General features: G+C 44.5%; 1 protein-coding gene across 3 annotated transcripts in view; it reads left to right on the forward strand.

The window, feature by feature from the left end:
• Positions 1 to 25,595, forward strand: part of RPTOR (regulatory associated protein of MTOR complex 1) — a 494,290-nt gene that overhangs the window by 402,958 nt on the left and 65,737 nt on the right. For 2 of the 3 annotated variants that reach the window (XM_056867015.1, XM_056867017.1), the window contains exons 21-24: positions 2,114 to 2,232; positions 10,630 to 10,733; positions 11,930 to 12,113; positions 12,662 to 12,772. In XM_056867015.1, coding sequence (XP_056722993.1) covers positions 2,114 to 2,232; positions 10,630 to 10,733; positions 11,930 to 12,113; positions 12,662 to 12,772 — 518 coding nt within the window. Of the gene's footprint in view, positions 1 to 2,113; positions 2,233 to 2,984; positions 3,060 to 10,629; positions 10,734 to 11,929; positions 12,114 to 12,661; positions 12,773 to 25,595 lie in introns of all 3 variants that reach the window. The other variant, XM_056867014.1, reaches the window with a different exon arrangement.

Consider the following 25,595-nt stretch of genomic DNA (forward strand, 5'->3'; position numbering starts at 1 on the left):
TCTGCTAAATCCCTTGTGTACCAGATAGTCAAACAGTAATTTAATCTGTAGGTTTTGTGAGCAAATGGAAAGGCAGAAAGATGGTTGTCTTGCCATATAGAAAACCCTGTCACCTCTTTCTAACTAAGGCATATATATGGAAATGAGCATAGTTCACACACAGCTCAAGCTTGCTAGCTGTATTCTGTTTACGTTTTTGGACACAGGTTCACAAACAATCGTCTGCCAACTAACAAAGTGGGCACTCTCTCATTGTAGCTTATGTCACAATAAATATTAGTCTTTTAAGGTACCAAACTGATTATTTTAACCAAATGTTCTGAATCTAGTCTGAATCTAATCTAGTTTAAATATTCGGTAAACAATGATCAGAGCTACAAAAGTACTAACCTGTGAGAACAGTTTTCTTTCTTGCTGCAAATTGTGTTTCACATTCTCCCTGGGAAATACTGATTTATTATTTCTGGCAGTTAGAAACAATGTTCTCGTCACAATATCTATGTTATCTTTTGAAATAGCTCAACTTCCAAAAGTCCGATCACAACTGTCAGAATGTCCCATCACAACTAAAACTAGAATGTGGAAACTGGAATTGCTGAAATGTCTACAATCCAGTAAAGCATGTCCATGTCACACAATGAAGGCTTTTATTTTGGGGTCACAAATTGACCTCTCGGCCTGAACACTTCTGGTTCCAGATTGAGAGCATTCTCATTAATTTATGGCAGGGGTAGGGAACCTTTTTTCTGCCAAGGGTCATTTGGATATTTATAACATCATTCATGGCCCATACAAAATTATCAACTTAAAAATTAGCCTGCTATATTCGGTCAAACATTTAGCCAAGAGGCACGACGGGAGACAACTCCGAGTGTCTGCCACATAGAGCGACTCGCTTTTGAGCTCTGCCGTCCCCAGCTGGGCCTAGAGATTCAGGCAGAGCAGCATACACAAGACGGAGTGAACGACAAGCCGCTCGGGGCTTGTAGGCAAAGGAGCCCTGTCCAGTAACACCCTGATCTGGCACTTTCCCGCCCTACGCGCCTTTTGCAGGACATAGAGGGGAAAGAACCATAAGGGAGAGGGGGCACCGACCAAGTCCCAAGCAGGCAGCTGCCCAGATGACACACCCCCACGCAGGCAAGCAGGCAGACATCCAACCGGTGGTGCACTCACCTACCTGGTGGCACAGGATGGTCTGTTGCACCAGATGGGTGTAGCTGTCCCGCTCCACGCTGGAGTTGCTCCTGCTCTGCACAGTCGGGGCCAGATTCTACAGCCGGCTCCTGCTATCTCCGCCTGCAGGGATGAAATGAGGACACTGTGGCTAAGAACTCGCCCCCGCGCATTCTGGCCCTGCCCCCTTTGTCGCCACTTCCGTCCCCAGCCCTCTTGTAGTACAGAGGGAATATGTTTCTCCACAGCCCGGGTGGAAAAGGGTTTACACAGTTTCTTGGGCGGTCCTAGCAGCTCCATAGCTAATGAGTCTTCTGCAAGGGGGGGAAAAGGTTCCTTTTCTCAGCAAAACAAACTCACATCCGCCTTGAATAGAGGCTATTCCTGTCCACTGGAGGGGGTGGATCACCAGTCTTAGATCCTTCTGAGCTAGAGATCTGCCAGGACCCATGAAGGGCCACACCAAATGATTTCACAGGCCTTATACGGCCCCCGGGCCTGACGTTCCCCACCCCTGATTTATGGGATTGTAATCTCTCTCAGGCATTGACCTATCTTTTGCCTAGGGTACTGTAAAAATGGAGAGCGGCATAAATAAAAATAGGAGAATGGTATGCTGTTACATGTATTGTGTGTGTGTAAAGTTCCGTCAAGTCGCAGCCAACTTATGGCAACCCCTTTTTGGGGTTTTCATGGCAAGAGACTAACAGAGGTGGTTTGCCAGTGCCTTTCTCTTCACAGCAACCCTGGTATTCCTTGGTGGTCTCCCATCCAAATACTAACCAGGGCTGACCCTGGTTAGCTTCTGAGATCTGACGAGATCAGGCTAGCCTGGGCCATCCAGGTCAGGGCATTACATGTATTAGAACAGTATATATGACAAGCTGGCCATAAGATTTGATTGGAAAACTTCTTTTTTCCTCCCTCTTGTTTCTAGGAGTTTCTTTCAACAGTGTTTACACACAGATTTGGAGAGTTCTCTTACACTTGGCTGCTGATCCCTATCCAGATGTTTCAGACTTGGCCATGAAAGTACTCAACAGCATTGCTTACAAGGTAAATCTCCATGTGTTCCAGTTTCTCAACCTTGTACACGTAGCGAGAAGATAGAACTTGAACTTGATCTTTTGGAAGTCATTCTGAAAAAATTACCTTACCAGTAAGCAACAGACTGTTGAACGCCATGGAATAGGGCATACATTTCTCTGTGTTCATTGTTTCTTTTGGTTTGTGGTCTACTCTATGGTCTGGATAATACCACTTATGTAGAAAAGAAAAGATTTGCTTTTTCCCAAATAGTTTGCATCTAATTCAAGCATAAAGCATCTGGGGGAAAGGAAACTGCAGGATTAAAATAATACAGTGTAGTATTGGGCTGAAAACATCTCAGAAGGTAATTTTTGTCCCATCACTTTAACTACCTGATTTTTTACATTGGTCCCTCTGCTCTGAACACAATTTGCAGCTCACATCTTCTTTCGCTGAAGAGTTGAAACTGATTGTTAACATTGTCTTTTGGCATCACCTCTAAGTCTATTCTCTGAGGGTAGAAAGATAAAGGAGAAAAAAGAAAGCATCTATAAAGACTTCTAATAGAAGCCCAAACAGCTCCAGAAAAGGAGCCGCCTGCTAGGCAGCTGTTCAAGTACAATGTACTAGGGGCAGGTGACTGTGTTGAATTTACTGGAGGGATCTGAATATGTAAGGGCATACACAATTAACTTTCTAAATAGAGCTTTTCTTGGATGTCTGTCTAGTAAAGTTGGCCTTACGCGTTTTTTGGTTATTTTCTTTGCAAACTCATTTAGATTATGCAAGTGAAAGTAAGACTGGATTGCAGATTGAAGCCACAACGGCTGCCCAGTGCAGGTGATCTAGTACATGTGAGTCAGCATGCAGACACTCCATCCCACTCCTCACATCTCTCTCGAAAGCACTGTCGTCACTGCTATCCTTCATTTTGCAAGGATGATTTGATTTTTTTATACCAGAGGCTGCTGTCACTATTATTGTAGAATTACTAGCTCAAGGAGCTTCAATAACTGGTCCTGTTATCACATGCCATCTGTGATAACAGATCTTCCCCCACCAGCCAAGTGCACTCTATAAACACTTGGGTAAATTTGATTATCAAATACCTCCATACCTGCTCTCACTAATATGCAGCTGAAGACCATTTGAACATTTTTTTCTTTGTTAATAAGAGCATTCATCACTCCAACAAATTAATCGCATGAACCAGTCTAGTGTAGATGGGATATCTAACTGACGATTCAGCCAACATTTAAGATTCAAGTTCCTGAGTTACTGTTGGCATAAAAGATGCCACCAAATTAATGCACTGGCCAATATCCTATTTCTCCCCATTTTTCCCTTAATACACTAATTTTTCATTTAAAACATTTACTTACTGGGATTTGGAACCCACTACATAACCATCTCATCTGATTGGCCATATCTCTTGGATGTTTCGTGACAACATATTTAAGTGCTCAGAGAAGCTGATAATTCAGTTACAGAAAAAAATATAGACATGAAGTATGAAAAATCCTGATTACTCATATCCAAGATGAATGATGAAGAGGGAAATTTATATTTTGAATGCCTGATTTACTCACATTGGTATTACACATGAAGTAGGCTAGATAAAACTATAGATGACTGAATGTAAATGAGTCTGAAAATGGAATTATACTAGAATCAAAGTGGCCCAAAACATCTAACTACATCATTCTCCCTTCCTTCATTTTAACCACACAAACAGCCTCTCAACCTCTGTTTCTGCCCACGTGGAAGCTTGGAACTTACATGGCTGTCCCAGGTCTCTACCTGGCAAGGCCCCTTCCGCCAGGTGTGAAGTAATTCTCTCGAGCTGCCACAGCTAGTTATTAAGAGTCTCTTCTGCTGAAGTACACCAGCATTCTCAGTTGCATCGCTGTTTAAATGTTTCACCTCAGTTTCACATCTTCCATTTGCATCTTCCGTTTCACTAACACTAGGACAGAAGAAAAACGTCAGTTTTAGACCTCGGAAAATTGAATAAATGTTTAAAAGTTTCCAAGTTCCATATGGTTACCTTGTTTGAAGTAGTCACCTTGTTGGAAATAAACAGTTGGTTTGTAGTTTTAGATCTCCAAGATTCTTATTTCCACATCTCTAGTCATGCTGACTGCAGAAAATTCCAATATGGAGCTACCAATTACCAGTACACTGTTTTGCCTTTTGACCTTGCTACAGCTCCTAGTGTTTTTACTAAGAGTATGACTGTGGTGGTTGCTCCACCTGTGTTTGCAGGGTTGTGTTATATATCCCTGTTTAGATTAAAGGCACCTGGTGGTGCTATCTGATACTACTTTATCACAGCATATTGAGCTGGTTCTACATAAGGTCCAGGATCTGGGTTTGTTGGTATATTGGGATAAGTCCAAATTACACCATACCCAATCTATTCAATTTATAGCAATAGTTCTTGACTCCTTGGTGGCTCATGCGTTTCTCCCTGGAAATAAGGCATGTGCTCTGTGCTGCCTGGTTCAGGCTCAGATTCCTGCCCACCTTGAATATTCAAAGTTTAGGCTTCAAGCACACCCTGTGCTCACTTCCACATGAGACCACTGCAAAATTGGTTTTTTTTTCAGTGTTTCAGTCCTTTCCATATTCCATGTGGAAATGGTTTTCTGTGCCCAGGGATATTTTCAGGTCTTTGGCTTGGTGTTTTTTTGACAATTTGTTGAAGGGCTGCAAGCTTAGAATACATCCCCATGACACCGCAGTTGTAATGGATGCCTCTCTAAAGGGTTGAGGTGCCCATTGTGGTCCCTGTTGGCAAGTGGTGTTTGGTCCCTCACTGAGGCTAGGCTACATATAAATCTCCTGGAACTTAGGGCCACCAGACATGCACTAACTTCTCTTGCAGCTGTCCTGTGTGGCAAAATAATCCAACTGTCTACCAAAAACGTAACTGTTAGATTCTACTTCCACAAGCAGCATAGCATCAACAAATCATGAGTGGACTCAAAAAGGCTGTTACCTTACACCCATATTTGAGCTTTGGGGGTTTCCGTCTGTTGCCTCCCACAGCAATTCCAAATGCCCCTTTTCCTGTCTCAGCTTCTACTGGGGATGCATTCCAACTTAGTCGACGGAGAAGTCTTCTTTAACATACTTTCCCCCCTATTGCTCTCATGGGCAGGGTGGTGTCCAACTTACAGAGCAATCACTGATCGTGCATTCGAATAGCCCCATTCTGACCCAAACAGGTCAGGTTTCCTGTCCTGTGGACCTTGACAGGGGGCAGTCCTATCCAACTCCCTTTGGAGGAGAATCTGATTCACATAGGGTCCCCTTCTTTTTCACAACCTACCACTGCTTCATCTAATTGTCTGCTGGTAGGATAACAAGGAAGTATTCTTCTAGGTTTGCCCAGATTTTAACTTACTATCACAAACCACTCACAGATCACATGCCACTAAGTGGCATAAGTTTGCTGGTTAGACTTCCACTTGTGGGATATCCCCAGAGTCCTCTCCATTATTGTGCATTTTTATTACCTTTTACTATTAAGGGATATAGTGTTTGCAGTAGCCTCTGTTAAGTTTCATTTCACAGACATTTCAGCATTTCATTTTACTAAATTTTACTAAAGGCTCATCTGTTTGTTTTTTTCTGCACACCTATCTAAGAGGTTCCTGAAGGACTTGTTTAATCTCTACCCTCCCTTCTCCCCACCAGTTTCTCAGTGAAGTCTCTCCCTGCTTGTTAGTTTGATGCATAAACTGTTTGAACTTATAGCTCTGTGAATTATCTTCCCTTTCCTTTAAGAAAGCCTTTTTAGTTTCCATTACGTCAGCCTGTAGTTTAGGAAAACTGTGCCTTATGGTGTGACACCCCCCCTTCACTGAGATTCACATTAACATGGTGGCCCTATGTCACAGTTTGCAGTTTCTCTCCAAGGTTGTGTCCAGTTTTCACCTTTCCTAGGATATTATACTGCCAGTCTTCTTTCCTGCACCATCCAGCAGAGCACACACTACCCATTTAGGATATTAGAAGAGCACTGCTGTTTTATTTAGAGCATACAAAAGAATTCTGAAAAGATCTGCATTTCTTTATCTGCCATGGGGAGCCTTGAAAGGATCATCCATTTTATCCTCAGTCCCTTTCTCCATGAGTGGTGTCTGCTATCCAACGCTTCTGTGCTCTGGCTCAGATACTGTGTTCACTACCAGTTATTGCACACTCCGTCAGAGCTCAGGTGTCCTCTGTCACTCTCCTCCGAAGTGTGACTTTCTCTGACATCTGTAGAGCTGCTACATGGCTTTCTGCCTCCAACTTTCGTCAGACATTATTCTGTAGACGTAAATTCGAGTAGTGCCTCAGCTGTTGTTAGACCTGTTCTACAAAGTCTGTTCCGCTAAGTATCCCACACCCACCTCCAGGGTAAGCGAGCTTGGGAGTCTACCAGTTTGGAACTGCACAGAAGCCATGAAGATAAAAACAGGGCTGTATTTACCTGTAACTGTTGTTCACTGAGTGGTCTTCTGTGCAGGCACAAATCCCTCCCTCCTTTTCTAGCTGTGGGCTCTCTGTTTTATCTAAGCATGAAATACTAACTGTCATTTCTCTATTAAAGTCAGCTGCCCTGAAGTTCAAGGCACTTGATTGACTATGCTCAGCTTTAGCATAGTATATGCATCAAGCTGACAAGAACGGGCTGATCCCACATGCTGACATAAAGAAATTAGGTGCATTGGCTTGTTGTACCTAGGCTAGCATTCTTTGTTATTTTAAAAATTGCTAGATGCAGGAATCAAAAGCTGGCTATGAAATACGTGGATCCAAGTCTTGGGTTTGGAGCCAAAGATTCCACTGTGTAAGAGGAAGATGTGTGTGTGTGTGTGTGTGTGTGTGTGTGTGTGTGTGTGTGTAAAGTGCCGTCAAGTTGCAGCCGACTTATGGCAACCCTGTAGGATTTTCAAGGCAAGAGATGTCCAGAGGTGGTTTGCCATTGCCTGCCTCCGTGTCACGACCCTGGTATTCCTTGGAGGTCTCCCATCCAAATACTAGCCAGGGTCGAGGCTGACAGTGCGTGACTGGCCCATGGTTACCCAGCAAGTTTCCATGTCAGAGTGGGGATTCATACCTGAGTTTCCCAGATCCTAGTCCGACATCTTAACTACTACACCATGTTAGCACTACACCATGTTAATTCATGGAGTTGCTGATTTCCTCCACCCCACCCTAAAGAGCTTCCTTAGAGTGTTTCTTGATGCACTGGAGCCAGTTTGAGGCAGTATAGTGGGATCAAAAATCAACAACATCCCACACTCCTCTTACATATCTGTGTGCCTTCCTTCTTTCACACTGAGATCTTTGGAGCTCAGCCATTAATTGAAGTGGAATAACTTTGCTTTCAACATTTAAAACAATTTAAATGTTTAAAGAGCTCATTTGCTCTTTGTGTTATAATTTAAAGGAAGGGAAATGACCTTTAATGTACAGTGGCTGCAATTAATATAACTATTTTTGGATTGTTTAAAGTATCTGGGTTTTTTTTTTTTTTTTTTATGGCATAAGCCTCAGATGACTGTGGGAATTAGATATATGCAGCGTTCACTCTCTGTCAGACAATTCTGTGGATGAACAAGCACTAAACCCTAGTTGCTCTTCAGGTTCCATCATTCGCTGTCTTTTTTAGGAAAGATAGATCTGGTATGAGTATCTTGAGAATAAATGTTTAGTTTATTTTTCAGGAAACAGATTTGAAACATATTCATCAAATTGATTGTTGGCTGTGGGGACTTGAAGTTTGTAGCTGCTAGATAACAGATTTTGACAAGGATGTTTCATAGGACTTTATGCTACATTTTTATCCAACTCTCCATGCGTGTTACCATTTGGGAAGTGAGTCCTCTGTTTACATGTCAGTGGCTTATTCCATCAAGGGGGAAATGATTAAAGTACAGTTGCACCTTAGAGACCAGCAAGATTTCCAGGGTATAAGCTTTCAAGAGTCCCTTCATCGCTTCCTTCGTTCCTTCGGTATCTGACAAAGGGAGCTTTGACTCTTGAAAGCTTATACCCTGGAAATCTTGTTGGTCTTTAAAATGCTACTGGATTCCAATCTCGCTCTTCTGCAGGACCAACATAGCTACCTATCTGAAACTATCTTCATGAAAAAAAAGCTGACCTAAGTTTTGTGAACAAGGTTTTATTCAGTTGTTTTAACGAGGAAAATACAGCACTTTCACATATTGTAAATATAGACAGAACAAACCAGAGCCGAAATCCACAGAATTCCTGCATTAAACTGTTTGGAATCTTTTACTGCTCTTCCTTTCTCCCTCTCAAGAAAGCTAATGCAAGCATTCCAGCAAATCCAGCAGCCAGATGCACAGTTGGAGAGCCACTGACAGTGCTTCTCTGTTTCTATTCAGGATGCTTTGCAACTGCTCTGGTCTGTTTTAAAACCTCCCATTCAGGGGAAAGTGCCAGGGAAAGATAGTCTGCTAAATGTAGGTTCTTACATTTGTGTACAGTATAGGTTATATTTTCACAAACATAATACTTTAGTGGAAGTTGTTAAACATTAGCCCTATATGGAGGACCTGGGATGCCTTTGCAATTTGCTTGGATTGCTTTCTTTATCCCAGCGTTTCAGAGTCATTCTTAATGTAAATGTATTTATCGTTCTGGTAGAGGCCCATTAGAAACATCTTTCTAATGGAGAGTTTAATAAGTTTAATCACTACAGTAGTTTAATCAATACAGTAGTATTCATATATCCTGGGTGTAACTGAGTAGTATAACCCAATCATCTGCCTTCATACCCAGTTTTTGGCTTTTCAATACAGTGGGAGGGGTGTTCTTGTTTGGTTTTGTTCTTGCCGAGGCAGAGAGGGCGGGTGCTAGCTCTGGTATGATTTGCTGGTTCACTTGAACTAGGGTGGTGTGAACCATTTATAATGATAAGAATCAGATGATGAGGAATCTTTTCTCCAGCCCTTGAAGGTAATAGAAATATTCTGGGGTTTTCTCTGAGTCTTCGTCATTAACAGTGGATCAGGAAATAAGTGCTTTTTAATTAACCTAGGATTTTTTTTGTCGTGCCCAATTTGAAGACTAGCAGCAGCAGCAAATTCTCTCACTCATATAGATGCAGCTGGTTCTTCATCATTATTATCCACCTCCACCCAAGAATGGAGCACATAAGTAATTTGACACCCTCCTTTCTTTAAGCCACAATGTAAATATCTCTTTTGAGAAGTAGGAAATAAAGAAGAAGTCCATCTGAAAAGGCCAACACAACTAGGTGAGGGCTGCAGGAGAGATAAAGTGTGCTCTCAAGCACAACAGCTGTAATCTGCCAGCATGCACCCAGCAATCAGGGGTGTGAAGTGCAAATGCAGGTATTATGAGAAACACTCTCTGCCATTTATGCTCTTTATTTCTCCGAGATCCCAAAGGCCTTGTCGATGGCTCTTTTACGCTTTTTCAGTACAACTACTGTGATCATAATGGCCATCATCTCAATCTCGTTTGGGTGTGATGCACCTGTAAAAGTGAAGGTTCTGTTGCATTAGAAGACTGGTTATGAGACTTTCTTGCCCTCAGTTCCCCTCCCTCCTTTCCTTGCTAATGGTTTTCAAGAGGTGGTAAAGGAGGTTTATTTATTATGACTTTTAGGAAATTGCAGGGGGGCCACGGTATTTATTTTCCGACTGTTTTTTTTTTTTAAGTCATTGCCCAAAAAGCGATTTCCCCCTCATCTCAGTATCTAAAGACAATTTGCAGTTGAGGAACTCCGTTTATGGGAACAGTAAGTAATATTTCACCCCTGAACACACTGTGTTTTTTCCTCTTTCCTCACAGATTGTACTAAAGCACCGTGCACGCATGTTGGTTTGTTTGCAAATTTACATGTTCCCATTTCTTTTTTTAAAAATTTACATATTGTTTATGAAAGACTTTGTGCTGAACAGGTACCAAGCCAAGTTCTGATATTGGTAATTTAATGAAATTTCCTTTGAGTTATAAAGGTAACCTCGAGCTTTCTGCTCTGCTTCCCCTTTTCCAGGATGCCCTTCCCCCACGAAGTTCCAATGTAAATGTTAACTACATTAAAGGGAGAAGGAATTGCTTATTAATTGTGAACAATAAACACAGTTGTAAAATGCTTTTTATTAGGACCAACCAAAGTGACATTGTACCAGCTTTCAAGCTCACCAAAACTTTATTCATTTTGAGCCTTTTGTCAATGGTATCAGATCTGATCCTTTGTGATAGGTGTGTACCTAAGTAGTCTAATAATCCCATAGCAGTGCTCAAGGGTCCATCCTTGTACTCCCCTTGACTGTGAGGTTATTGACGCTTGTGAAAATTCATTTTATTGCCAACTCTAAAGAGAGGTTGGCATTTGCTCCCTCTCAGTTTTTTCCATTTTTTGTTTCCTAGGCAACTATCAATGCCCGCCCGCAGCGCATCCTTGACACCTCCTCCCTCACTCAGTCAGCCCCAGCCAGCCCTACCAACAAGGGTATGCACATACACCAAGTGGGGTAAGTTACTTATACCTTGGGCTCCTTATCATACACAAGTGACTTTGTGCCTGAGGGATGCATGTATGCATGCGTGTTTGCATGAGTACTGTTCTCATTTAGGCTTGGCTTTTATGCTCCTGCTTTGCTCATGGAAGAATGGGAAAGAGTTTTTTTTTCCAGTTCTCCCCTCCCATTGCAGCCCCCATACCACTTCAACACCCCCCCACCGTGGGATTCCTAGGATCTGGTAACCCATGGGGGCACAATTTGGAAGAGGAGTTTAGAAGACTATAGCAGGGGAGATATGGAATGGGAAAGTTGCCTTTTGACTAACATAGTTCTGCCAAGCCATGGTCAATTTTTCAAGCCACCTGTCCGGAACAGTGAACTATGAGATGTTTCACATCAGCGCAGGTTCAGCCAAATCTCTCTCCTTATATAATGATCTCATACAATCTCTGCAAAGAATACTGCATTGCCTCAAAATGGCTACTTTTTATTCTACAGCAAGGGGGATTCAAACCTGTTAGTCAAAAGGAACATATAACTCATTCTTGGAGCAACTTCATATATATATATTTTTCAGTACACGGAGAGGTTATTTTCTATGCAGGAAAAAGTTTATATCATGCCCTGTAATGTATGAAAGGTGTCACAAGCATCTTGTCATGCCACTTGTATTGGGAACCTGTCAGCTTCCTACTGCACGTACCCAAGTATAAAAGGACCATTAAACAATCTTTCTGTCATTGTGGAATTCGGACTTTTTCTAGCACATAGAATAATCTGTGCATTGGGCGGGGGGGAAATGGCTGATCAAGTGGTTCTTGTGGCTTTGCTATGAAGGGAAAAATGTCTCTGCACAGACTTCATTTTCACTGAAGAGTTGTCTTTCACTCAAGGATAACCTGACATTCTGATTGCAGGTAAGGAGACTTGTGAAAAGCAAATTGTGGCACCCACATTTACACTTGGTTGTAAAATACAGACAATTCCTAGATGTTAGGTAAAATTTCAAATTTTCTTTGACGTCATTGGGGCAAGGGCCAAATGGCTACCACTTTGGGGAACAATATCCACAGACACACTTGCAGTATTCACAAGAGTAAACAAGATTGCAAAAGCAACTGGGAGCAACTCGAAGCCACTGTTAGTAAAGGCAGCCCGAGCATTCCCAGTTCTGTGTCCACTCACATTTCTTTCCCCTTTACTAGAGGATCACCACCAACCACCAGCACCAGTAGCTCCAGTTTGACAAATGATGTGACAAAGCAGCCTGTCAATCGGGACATCTCATCTGTAAGACCTGCAAATGTGGGCAGCATGGGGGTGCAGTACACTCCCCACTCCCACCAGTTTCCCAGGACAAGGAAAATGTTTGACAAAGGCCCGGATCAGGTAAAGATAATGGTCTTCCCACTAGTCCTTCCATCCTGTTGTTTATCTCATTACATTCTGGTTCCTGCCTTACTCTTATGGCTCCCAGATGTGTCTAACTTATAGCAGCTTTCCATACTTCAGTCTGGAAAGAATCTGTTTATATTTAATAGCACATAATAGTATACAGAGTTTCTGAACAGGATCAGAGGGAAATGTTGGTGTTTATGATATAGAAAGACACAAACATGGTCAGTGCAGCCCCAGTGGAGATGTGGGTGGTCAAGATGCATTGAGATTTTTACTAGGCACATGCAGTTCTGTGCACTATAATATACAAGGGCAGAATATGGCTATTATGCATCTAGCTACCCTTGACCTCCCAATAAACCTGGGTCAAGTCCTAGTCTATGCTGTCTTCTGATTTGGCATCTTTGTGGTGCAATAACGGGTTCCTGGCTGATTATATCATCATGTAGCCCATCTGATGCCAGTGCCAGAGAAAAAGGGCATGCAGGTCTCTAGCTGAAGTGTTTGTACTTTCATTTCATCACTCCTTTCCTCAACAGACAGCAGATGATGCCGACGACACTGTGGGACACAAGAACTTCATGTCAGCCACAATGCAGACAGGGTTTTGTGACTGGAGTGCCAAGTATTTTGCCCAGCCAGTTATGAAGGTACAGTCTGTCTGTTTTCCATAAACCTTTTCTGAATCATAGAACTGGGCAAATATGCTACCCCTAAAAAGTGAATCATTTCCATATATATTTAGCCAAAGTGTCTTCCCAGCGCTCATTCCCCATTCATGATCCCCTATTTCTCAATTATTCATTTTACTTCCTGACTAGTGCTGAAGATTTATTTTTGAAAACAGTTATTTGTTTCCTTCCGTTTGCTAATAGGCATGCAAATGAATAAGTGATGTAAGGCTTATTCACAAAATATTTCCCAAGCGGATATCAGTTTTATGCTTCTGAAGGCTTCTGGGCCAGTACTGAACCCACCCAAGATACTCTGGGAAGATCTGGCTTGGCCCAACTTTCTGCCCTCTATCCACAATCGGCAGGGAAAGGGTCTGTGTATAGGGAGGGGGAAGCAGGGGAGGGGGAGAGAAAGGGATTGAAAATAAAACAGCCAACATTATAATGCCCCTGTATAGATCTATAGTACGGCCTCATTTGGAATACTGTGTGCAGTTCTGGTCACTGTATCTCAAAAAGGACGTTGCAGAGCTGGAAAAAGTACAGAGGAGGGCAAGCAGGATGATTAAGGGGTTGGAACACCTTTCCTATAAGGGAAGCCTGAAGAGTCTGGGCCCTTTCAGTTTAGAAAAAAGACAACTAAAGGGGGACATGGTAGAGGTTTATAAAATTATGTGGAAAGAGAACTTTTTGAGTCATGGAGCACTTTCCAGGAGAGAAATTTGTCATGGAGCATTAATTTTCACCTAGCACCTTTATACTAAATCAAATGTCAGTAGTATTTTTCTTTCCAATCTCTTCATGGAGCACTAGGAGATGTTTCGCGGAGCACTAAGTGCTCCACAGAGCACAGTTTAGGAACCTCTGGTCTAGACCATGCCTATCGCTTTAATATTTGAGCAGACTGAGTAACATTGAGGACAGTTTTATGTAAACTTCCATAGGTATGCTTACTGATGAGTATTGAGCACCGGTGTGGACAAATTCTGTAAGGAGGATAAGCTCATGGTAAAGGTAGACCTTCTTTGGACTTAGAAAATATGGGTTCAGACCCTTGGCTCACTATCTTTCAGCCCCCGTTTCCATTAGGAAATAGTGGCAACTTTCCTCACAGAGAAATGAATGTGATATGGGCTGTATGCTAGACAATGCTATATGAATTATGAATAATAACAGTGCCCAAACCATCACAGTGGTTCAGGGAAGGGCGGTTTATAAGCAGCTGGCTACATATTTTGTGTAGGCAGCTGCGATTTCCATATCTTCCCTTGCTAATTACTGTAGATGTTTGTGTAGAAAGAGAGTTTTGCTGCTGCCTCCCCTCTCATCATACTCCTATTCATCTCCATAGTGAAGAGACTGTGCTGAATTCAAAATATTGATATTGTGGCTGATTCGTGAGCAGGCTAGTGCAGTATCTAGCTATTATCAAACATGGTTAATCTTCATTGTGTTTTATGTGCATTAATATATCTTCGAACACAAGGAAAATGAAGTGGGATGGCTGAAGAAAAAGGAATATGAGAACTGAAATTTAAGCACATGGGTGAATATAGCCAGAGACACCTTTTGCTGTCTTTGGTGTGGAACGCAAACAAAAAGAACACAGCCCCCAGTACAACACATTATTTTAGCTTGCCTACTATGAAAAGCAGTGCCATATGTTTTCTTTATGCCCCACAATAGTTAGAAAACAATATATCTCTGAGTCAAACTACACTTACGCTTCCTGGGAGATTTGTGATGATCATATATTCTGCCTGTCTCCCGTCCCAGAGGGACACCGACAATTAGGTTTCTAGCTGTGCAGATACTTTAACAATATTGAAACATTGTTCCTTAAGTGAAGGCCATTTAATCCAGGGAGAAGGTCAGCAGATCACATCCTTTGCTAGAATTTAGACTTGAACTGGCTTGATTGACGGAATCTTTGGAGTTTCCCTTTCTTGCCAAGCTGCTCCTATGCAATTTGAATTGGAACTTGGAGTAACACTCTGGCCTCTTTTTAAAACATCAGACATCAAGAGCACCTTTCACATCCACAGTAACCACAGACTTTCTACAAGGACAAAACTAAAGAGGCATGGGGGATGATCCCCTGGAAGAAATCAGGCAATTGAAATTTGAACTATAAGAAACCATGGAAAAGTCTCTAGATTAAACTAAAGGAACAAATAATTCTCCCGGTTATTGAAGGGGTGAATTGTCAAATAGCAACTCTCTGTGGTGTTTTTATATGAATGCCTGTGTTTTAAATCACCTGTGAATGCTCCCTGGTCATATACTATGCTACTGTCCTCTGGTTGCAGAAGGAGTAGAAAGAAATCTTTCCCGCTCTGAAGGAAGGGCATCTTGATCTTTGGGTGTTTCTCGCCCATTCCTAGGGGTAGGCGGGACTAAACTAACAACTTCCTGTCTCCTGGCAAGGAACACCTCCCCTTCCAGTTCTTCTCCTGCCTTCGCTGGGGTGAGAGCATTGCAGCCATAGCTGCTGCCTAGGTCTGGTGAAATTAGGTTAGAATAGATTCTTTTCCTTACCTTGCCGTATCCAATTGTTTTCCCTCCCTACCCTCCCTCTCGTTTGGGTACGTTTGTTTTTTAAATTTAAGCTCCCGGCTCTGCCGACCATCAACTGAGCCCCAGGAGAAACAGCTAAGCCACGGGAAAGATGCGGCAAACAAAATGGCTGCCGGAGAAGCTGCATCAGAGGACATCGAGCTCCTTTCTGATGCAGATCAAGAATTGGCCTTAAAATCAGCTCCCGCCGTTAGCCGCCCTGGCGGACTATCGGAGAGGGAGACTGGAAAGTCGTCGCTGCCATCTACTTCGGCTGGAAAATCGCTGAAGAAAAACAAGTCTAATGACAGGAACAAAGGTGGCAGCCGCAAGCGCCAGCTTAAGCAGAGTTCCGCTTTGACCTCTAAGGTTCCCGCCGGATCCTCTGGTGTGCCTTTGGATGTGGAGCCCAGGATACCTACGGAGGGTAAAGTAACCCACCCTTCTGAGGAAGGGGGATCCCCCAAGAACCCCTCGTTTGAACAGGTACATAATAGAGGGCTCCATGGAAAGACATTTATCCAAGAGCAGAGAAATGAAACCTACCAAGAGCAGAGAAATGAAACCTACCCTGTGGATAGGGATTCTGGGGCTGACGATAAGGAGGAAGGAGAGTTTTTGCTTTAGACCTATCTGATGAAGCTGAAGCTCCTGAGGAATCTAAGCCTAAATCCAGATGTAAAGGTTCCAAGGAATATTTCCCGCAATGTGAGGCCCAGACTATTAAGGTCCCCTTACCAGAATACTTTGAGAAAGTTATTAGAGCTGAATGGGACAAACCCCTACATAATAAACAGTTCTCTGGCAATGCCAAGAAACTATATGATATGGCCTCATATAATGGATATGTTGGAATTGCCTGTGGTAGATGCTCCTATCTCTGCCCTTCAATCCTCTGACTTCCTGGCAGAGGATGGAGTGGGCTTTATTAAAGATCAGCTCAATAGGAAAATGGAATTTCTTTCCAATAGAATTTCTTTCCAATAGGCAGCTGCACTGTCTATTCAGGCCAATACCACAATAGCACTGATGGCTAGGGCTTCAAATGCCTGGATAAAGAAGTTCACTCAGCTTCTACCCACCGCAGATAAAAAAAATAGCCAAGGGCCTGTCTCGAGTGCTAAAGGCATCCTCCTTTATGGCAGATGCCTCCTTGGACGCAGTGATCTTTGCTGCTAGAGTGTCATGAGTCAGCCGGCAGAGAGTCAGCCTGCAGAGACCTCCTCTGACGAAGAGGAAGTAGAGGCCAGAATAGAGGATCAGCCAAAGTCAGGAGATGACTCGCCATGCCTGCAGCCTGCCAGCTCAAGGACTCCAGCTGGACCTGACACCTTGCAACATGCAGTGTCTCCAGAGGCCTCACCAAGGCCACTGGAGCAGAAAAGAAAACAGGTTCGTCTGGCAATGCAGCAGAGACGGCAGAGTGCTAGGCTGAAGGCTTTACACAGGAACCTCCCCAGTAGCAGTGATGAGGAAGAGCAGGGCTGAAGCACCACCTGTGAACTCAGTCTCATCAGCATCAGCTGGCTCTGCTACAGCAGCAGGGGAAGGGATTTAAGCCATCAGTTAGGCTTGGCTGTTGTGCAAGCAACTTGTCACCAACCTCTTGGTGTACCGGCCTTGTTTCCCTGCTATCCTTTGGATTCCTGATACCCTGACTTCTTGGACTGGCTCTGACTAACACCTTGGACTTCCCTTGCCTGTATTGATATCTCAGACTCTGCCTTCACTGTGAATGACCTTGGACTGTTCCCCAGATTACGCTTACAACTTACAGCCCTCACTCCTCGCCTGCACCACGACATAGAGCGGTCGCCTCCAATACAGCCATTCGCAGGGCCCTATGGTTAAGGCCATGGTCGGCTGAGTCCAGGTCCAAAACCATGTTAATGGGTCATCCATACAAGGGTGGAAAGTTATTTGGAGAGAGACTAGATAAGATGCTCTCTGAAATTAAGGATAAAAATAAGGCGATCCTTAAATCCCATGAAAAGGAACCCCGTCCTGGCCAATACTCTCAGTCCTTTCGATCCCACCATACCTTATCCAGGTTCAGACAGGATCAGAGACGCCCACACTGGACTCCTCAGAGAGGGTCCTTTCGACGTTTCAACAGATTCAACCGCCCCTCACAACCACAGTCCTTTAGGGCAGACAAACCTGACAAATTCTTCAAAGGAAATAAGCAGTGACGCCAGGGATCAAGTTGGTGGGGGGAAGGTTACTACTTTTCCTTCCACAGTAGCGCCACTCCCAGACGGATGCCTGGGTACTTCAAATAATTCAGCAGGGATATCTAATAGAATTTCATCACAAGCCTCCAGATTGCTTTGTCACATCACCATGCTACCGCAGTGCTGTAAAACATCAGAGAATGATGGAAGCCATTTCTCACTTGATCCGGATCAGGGACATAGAGGAAGTACCTATTCAGGAACATTTCCAGGGAGTTTACTCCATATTTTTCACAGTTCCCAAAAAGAATGGGGACTGGAGGGCTATCCTGAATCTCAAATTTCTCAATCAATTCATCCAGGCCAAACATTTTCGCAAGGAGACACTGCGAGCCATCATAGAGGCACTGTGTCCAAACATCTTCATGACATCCATAGATCTCACAGAGGCTTTTATGCATATCCCCATCCATCAGTCCCACCGGCGCTTTCTGAGATTCAACTATATGAACCTTCATTTTCAGTTCAGGGCACTACCATTCGGGTTGACATCTGCCCCCCGAGTTTTTTCCAAAGTGATAGTGGCTATTGTGGCGATGTTAAGGAAGGAAGGAATCCAAGTACATCCCTACCTAGACGACCTACTCATATGCGCCCCGTCATACAACCTGGCACTTCAGCACACCACTCGAGTCATCATGGCACTTGAAACTCTCTGCTTTCTTATAAACAAAGCCAAAAGCTTGCTAAGCCTGTTGCAGAGGATCCTACATCTGGGAGTGGTCATAGATTCCACCACCAATTCAGTATTCCTCCCAACAGACAAGGCCCGCAAAATTGCGGCGGTGGCCAAGTCCATGGTAAAGTCATCACGACATCGACTGATGGGTCTGACAAGGCTCCTAGGCCTCATGGTATCATGTCTAGGCCTGATTCCTTGGGCTCACTTCCACTCCCGACCACTTCAAGCAGCGCTGCGTCCATTCCAGCTGTTCATCACACACAAGATAGACAAGACCCTCTCCCTCAGTCCGGTGGCCAGGACAAGCCTCTTATGGTGGACCAAAGTCGACAATCTTAACAGTCGGACAACCGTATCTACACGAACAGCCAGTCCAGGTGTTTACAGATGCCAGCCTTGAGGGATGGGGAGCAACAGTGGCAGACTCCTTTGCTCAGGGCGTATGAAGCCAGTCAGAAACATCTCTCCACATCAATCTCCTCAAACTCAGGGCAGCACGCCTAGCCCTCATCAAATTCCACCACCTTGTCAGAAACAAACATGTGCTAATCAGGACAGACAATGTGGCGACCAAGGCCCACATCAACAAGCAGGGTGGGTCTCGCTCCTCTCGCCTGTACCAGGAGTCATCGGCCATCATGATCTGGGCAGAAAAACACCTTTTGTCTCTGAGGGCAGAACATGTAAGGGGCATCCACAACACTCAGGCAGATTGGTTAAACTGTCAGACCCTCCAGGAAGGGGAATGGATGCTGAATACTCAAATCTTTCAAGCCATCACCAGCTGGTTTGAAACGGCCACGGTGGAGCTGTTCGCCTCAGTCCGGAATCGTCAGGTGGAAAGGTTCTTCTCCCGGTACTACCATCTGAAAGCAGAGCAAGTGGACGTTCTTCTGACTCAGTGGCCTCCGGGTCTCCTATATGCCTTTCCACCACTGCATAACCTTCCGAAAGTCATCAGGAAGATAAGGGCGGAGAGAGCGGAAGTCATCCTGATCGCTCCCAATTGGCCACGCCGGCCGTGGTTTCTGGCACTCATGGAGCTCTCCACCAGGGCACCCTGGCAGATTCCGACATCCTCGGATCTCCTTCAACAGGGACCAATGATTCATCCAGATCCTGGATGGTTTCAATTGACCGCTTGGAGGTTGAAAGGGCAAGGCTCTTGGGCTTTCCGTGGAGGTGGTGGGGACCATCCTTAAAGCCAGACATCCTTCTACTACAAGGATATATCAATACACCTGGAAAGCCTTCTCCAGGTGGTGTCACCGGAAGACGATCAACCCTATCTCTCCTAAGCTACCTCAGTTACTGGACTTTTTACAGAACGGTGCACAGCAGGGCCTTAGAGCAGCAACCTTACTAAAGCAAGTGTCTGCTATTGCCTCAGTCTGTCCGGATGTTGATGGGATTCCTTTGTCATCCCACCCTCAGGTTAAGGCTTTTATTAAAGGAGTAGCTCAATCTACCCCTCCGGTGACTCTCTTTTCGCAAAGACTTATGTATCTTTCACAAAGATAAAGTCGTGCTACATACTGATCCCTCGTTCACCCCCAAAATGGGTTCCCGGTTTCATCAGTCTCAGGAACTTCACCTCCCTTCCTTTTGTCCTAATCCTTCTACTCCCAGAAAGCGGAGTTGGCACACCTTGGACCTGCGTAGAGCTATTCATATTTATATATCTAGAACTGAATCCATTAGGAGAATGGAATTTATGTTTATCTCCATTTCTGCACCCAACAAGGGACTTCGCATGTCCCGACAGTCTATCAGCACATCCATTAGACAATGCATCAGAGAAGCCTACCTAGCCAGTGGTCTCCAAGTTCCGAATGGGATCACAGCCCATTCACTGCAAAGCGCAGCCACGTCGGCCGCATTTTTCAAACAAGCCTCGACTGAAGAAATCTGTAAAGCGGCTACTTGGTCCAATGTGACTACCTTCATTAGACTTTATCGAATCAACACTATGGCATCCGCCGAAGCGGCATTCAGCAGACTTATTTTACAGCACAGGGTGGAAGATGATGAGGACTGAGTTCCCACCCATTATTTCATTGCTCTTGGAGATCCCAAAGATCAAGATGCCCTTCCTTCAGTGCAGGAAAGGTACATTGTTTACTCACCGAGACGGTCCTTTCCACTCTGAAGTAGAAGGGCATCTTGCCCACCCGGAGATGGCAACATCATCTTACAAGGGTGGCCTGAAGCACACCAAACTGGCCTATGTATTTGATTGGCATAATAATATTGTAGCAATACATATAGAATGGTTCTAAGTTTATCATTCAGTTTAATGTTGTTTGTACTCCTTGTTTGTGAGTGCCTTTCCCTGTCTCTTGAGCTTGCTGTAGAATAACTGGAAGGGAAAGTGTTCCTCGCCAGGAGACAGGAAGTTGTTAGTTTAGTCCTGCCTACCCCTAGCAATGGGCGAGAAACACCCAAAGATCAAGATACCCTTCTACTTTAGAGCGGAAAGGACCTTCTCGGCGAGTAAACAATGTATTTTTCTGTATGCATACCTCAATAGGTTTCTTGTATGCTGTAAAGTGGTTAAAAAAAGTCTTGCAATGAATTTGGGATAAAATTGACTGTAAAAAGAAAACCAGACAGATGGCATAAATGGGCATGCATTCAAAAATTAGAGTTTGAATCATGGCAATGTACTGTATCTTGTACAATAACAAAACCTCATTGCCAGTACTATTGTATTTAGCCACTCGGTATCTCACACTGATTCACATAATGGTCGGACCCTTTCATCAACATGGAAGCCACTGCAGCTTGTTTCTTAGTCATTTGAGAAGAGTGCCTGACATGGCCTCTTCCCTGGCCAGGACTGACCCAGCTCTGAGGTGGAGCAAGCTTGTAGAAGTAGCCATCCTGGTGCTGGAAATAGCTATAGTTCCGGTCCTCTTGCTTGATTTTTGAACTATGAAACCGCAAAGCCACATGGGTGGGAGGCATTCCTCTGCACGGTTCTCGTCATGTTGTGTTTTTGAAGTTTTTACCTAGGATGATTGAATGGTGCACCTGATATTATAATGCATGAATGTGGTGAACAGGTATTTTCCTGGGAACTAGGACTGGCCAATGACAAGCCCACCCATGTAACCTGTGAAACAGCTCTCAGTGGATGCACATGCCAAACAGACTACTCTATCCATTCTTCCATTGTCTGTCCTTGTGCAGCACCAGAGAAGAGCAGCTGCAGTGCCATTTTACATTGCAATTCATAATAGTCTGGAAGTAGGGCTGCCAGGTCCCCCCTCAGCTCTGGCAGGAGGTTTTTGGAGCGGAGCTGAGGCAGGGATCGTGTGTGCTCAGCTGTGCCAATGCGATCACGTCACTTCTGGTTTACAACCAGAAGTGCTGCATAAAAGGCCCATTGCGATATGGCACCTCCAGGTGTAAACCGGAAGTGACGTGATCATGTCGGTGCAGCTGCGTGCGATCCCCGCTTCCAAGCCGGCAATTGCCCACCAATCTAATCAACTTGCCAACCCTATCTGGAAGTTTGGTAACGAAAGCAGTCACAGTATCCTGCTTCACTGTGGACCTTTCTGAAAGGTGAACAGCATTGTGCAGAAACGAAACCTAGTTCTAACAATCCTGTGGAAGTTCTGCCACTTGTGTCTCATGTACATAGTATTACTTCGTAATAGATGCTGGTAAAAACCATGCCTTTGTGTCAGTCTTGCTCCTTGAGCCTCTCAAAGCAAAGGGCCAAGGTTTGCCTTCCGTTGACTGGTGTCATAACAATGCTGTCGCCAAGTGAATCAAGTAGATATTGATGGTGTCCCTGATTGAAGTCTCGGTTTCCTGGAGCAGTTAAGTTACTGAACATCCATTATTGTTGTTCCACAGAGCAACTGTTTTTAGTTATGCAAAGATTAAGAGAAAACTGTGTGCTAACTGGTTATATGTAGTAAGTGTTTTATACTAGAACAGATATTGCAGACAGGTTTGCAAATCGTGGTGCTCTAAAAAACTTGAATCATAAGGGAATCTCCTAAGTAGCAAAACAGTTGGTACTTCATCCACCACAGCACAAATGTAATTAATTTTCTCTTGATACCCATAGCTATACAGCCAGTGAAACATTTGGAAATATTACTGATTTGATAGGCATCTTGTAATGTTCAAGCTGTTGGTCTCACTACAAATGTTTGTTTTGGCCAAATTCAGATTTGTGTGTTTGTTTGAGAACCCAAAAAACAGTAGGTAAAATTAAAAAAAAAGAAATTAGGATAATGGTGTCTTTATTTTACCATTTAGAGAGGGTAATATATTAACTCTCAATGGTTATTAAAAACATTTGTCTCGTTTCTGAGAATAGCTCTTTACCGGAGTGGTACTTTATTAATCTCATAAATCACTCTAGACAACCAATCAAAATGCATCTTTTTGTGCACACATGGTTGGTGGAGTTTTTTTTAGTACTTCAGGATCACTCTACATCACCTGACCGCGGAAGTGGTGCTGTTACCAGCACAGAGCGGGTTACAGCGATCCCCACAATATTGCTTACTTTTGAGTAAAGGACATTGCTGCCGGCTTTTGGATTTTCCCGAGGGGTACTCATCAATGTTAAAAGATTCTAATAAGTGATATTGTATAGTGAAGTTTCACGGTAAATCTAACTGTATTCAGAACTTATAATTTTGTTGTTGTACATGTTGTTATGACAAGTTAAAAGTTTAAAACTAAGAGGATATTTGGAGAAGGAAACACTTGGAGAAAATATATTTAAAAGAGAACAATTTGTTGCAGTGTACTGAGATTATTTCCTTAGGGTTACACAATTAGGACAGTGGTCGGCAAACCGCGGCTCGCAAGCCACATGTGGCTCTTGGGCCCCTTGAGTGCGGCTCTGCCACAAATCCCCCCCACCCGGCTGCCTGACGAACAGCTGATGGGCGGGGGGTTTAAACTGCTCCGCGCAGGCAGTGCGGAGCAGTTTAAACTCCCCCACCCATCAGCTGATTGTCAGGCAGCTGGGCGGGGGGGAGTTTAAACTGCTCTGCGCTGCCCGCCAGGCTTCCCGGGACTTCCCGGCGCCTCCCCTGGCCAGAAAAGTGGCGGCGGTCGTGGGGTGGAGCGTGCGCATGGAGCCGGAGCCGGTGCTGCAAGAGCTGGAGGCGCTGGTGGCACGTGCGGGGGGGCAGCAGCGGTGGGTCAGGGAGCCACCGCCGCGCGCTGCTGGAGTGCTTCGTGCGGGACCTCTTCGGCGAGGCGGCAGCAGCGGAGGCGGGGCACGGGGGCGGCAGGCAAAGGCGCGCTTGGGGCCGGGCCGCCGCTGGCCCTGGTGCCCGCTGGCCTTCGTGCTGTGCCAGCCAGTCCCGCCGGCGGCGGGGCGGCTGTTGGGTGAGCTGGTGCGCGACGTGCGCGGGCAGCTGGCGCCGGCCGCCGGCCTGGTGGGCGTGCTGCTGTGGGAGGAGGAGGTGGGCGGGGCAGCCCCGCCCCAGGCTGAGCGGAAAGCGGTGCTTCTTCGGCTGGAGGCGCAGCTGCGCCGGGCCTCCGGCCCGCACCAGGCAACAGCGCTCCAGATGGCCCACTACAGCCCCGGCACCCCGCAGGGCACAGCACCGCCGCCCTCCGCACCGCCCTCCAGGTGCGAGCAGGTGCGACGCGCCCCCACCCCCACGGCCTCTGGCGTGTCTTGATACCCCGCTTCGCTCCCTGTGGAGGTTTAAACTGCTCCATGCTGCCTGGGAGTCCCGGGAAGCCTGGCGGGGGGCTGTTTAAACTGCTTCCTCGGGCAGCTGAGGGGGGGTTAAACTGGCTCTCAAAAGAAATGTCAATCGTTGTACTGTTGATATTTGGCTCTGTTGACTAATGAGTTTGCCGACCACTGCCTGAGGAATATGGACCATAATCTACCAGGTATTCTCCTCCACAAGTTGAACTAGAAACTAAGAATTTCCTTTCTTTCATTGGATTCTTGCAAGGAAAATATTCCTAGTGGATTTTAGCTATGGTCTACGAATAAGCTTCATACAGTAAGATAATTTTCTACCCAGTTCTTACTGCCATTTTTAAAAATTACTATAATCAGAACATGCATATTGGAAATTAAAGGTGGCTTGGCTGGTTAGGGAAATAAAACAGAAGTCCAGTTACTCTTCTGGTAAATGAACAGCTTAAATAAATGCTGTTCGTTTTTAGTCTTTAAGACTAACAGCCTTTATTTCAGCTATCATGACAGAACTCTCTTCAGATACTATGAAGAGGAAATCATTTCCCACATATTTCGAAGGAAAATTACAGAAGGGGAGAAGGGGAAAGAAAGGAGTTGAGGGCAGAGAGAGGCTTGGTGTGAGTCCTGCCATGAATCTTTCAAAGTGTGATTCTCTGTGTGAGAGACTGAAATGGGTTAGGTTGTTCACATGATGGGTGATCAGAATGGTCAGAGGTTCCAGCCTCTCTCTCGTGGGGTACTGATAAACAAGAGTGTAATTATGTAGGATAATCAACAATCAGCGGAGGATCTGTAAAAGGTTATAATATGACAGAAAGTGTTGAGATCAGCCAATTAAAGTTTCTAAAAAGTGTGTTCTGATGAGCTACTATATTGAAACTCAAGTCTCTCTTTAAGCCAGGATGACAGAAGGTGGGTTTGTTTTTTTTGGTTTTGGGTTGTTATTGTTGTTGTTTTGGTAGAACAGTGACTTTCAAACCTGCAACAGTATGACCAGGAAGACTGAATATTCTCCCACACATTTCTGAATGTTGTGCTTTCTAATGTCAGTTTTATGTTAATTGATTCTCTCATGTAGGGACCAACATGTCTATCCAATGTCCGGGTTTGTAATTTGAGGATATTTCTAATTCTGGTGCTTCGGGATGCTCAGGTAGCGGCTATTGCCCATAGTGCCTTTTATCAGTTTCAACTGATACTTCAGTTATACCCATTACCAGAAGATAAACAACTGGCTACCATTATACATATTTTGGTGACTTCCAGATTACTGCTGTGTTCTTTATGTAGGACTATCCTTGAAGATGGTCAGAAACTTCATGTAGTACAAAGTGCTGTTGCCAAATTTGAAACATCTGCATTGGAAAGTTTTGGGTTTAACCTGTATAATCATAAACAGGCTAGCTCTCATCGAAGTACCACCTTTCATATGACCTGCCCAGTGCTTAAGATGTACCATGAGAAGCAAAGGTGTTTGTTTTCCATTCACAGCTGTAGAATTGCCCTCCTTGTCCTTTCAAAGGCATTAAAATCTTTCATTTTTATTCCAGTCTGCTTTTGGGGCTTAGAGTTGCGTGGGTTTTTCTTTTTCATCCAGTTACTATGCTTCTGCTCTTTAGGTTATGT

The sequence above is a fragment of the Euleptes europaea genome, chromosome 1, assembly GCF_029931775.1.
Source record: "Euleptes europaea isolate rEulEur1 chromosome 1, rEulEur1.hap1, whole genome shotgun sequence".
In the NCBI taxonomy this organism is placed as follows: Eukaryota; Metazoa; Chordata; class Lepidosauria; order Squamata; family Sphaerodactylidae; genus Euleptes; species Euleptes europaea.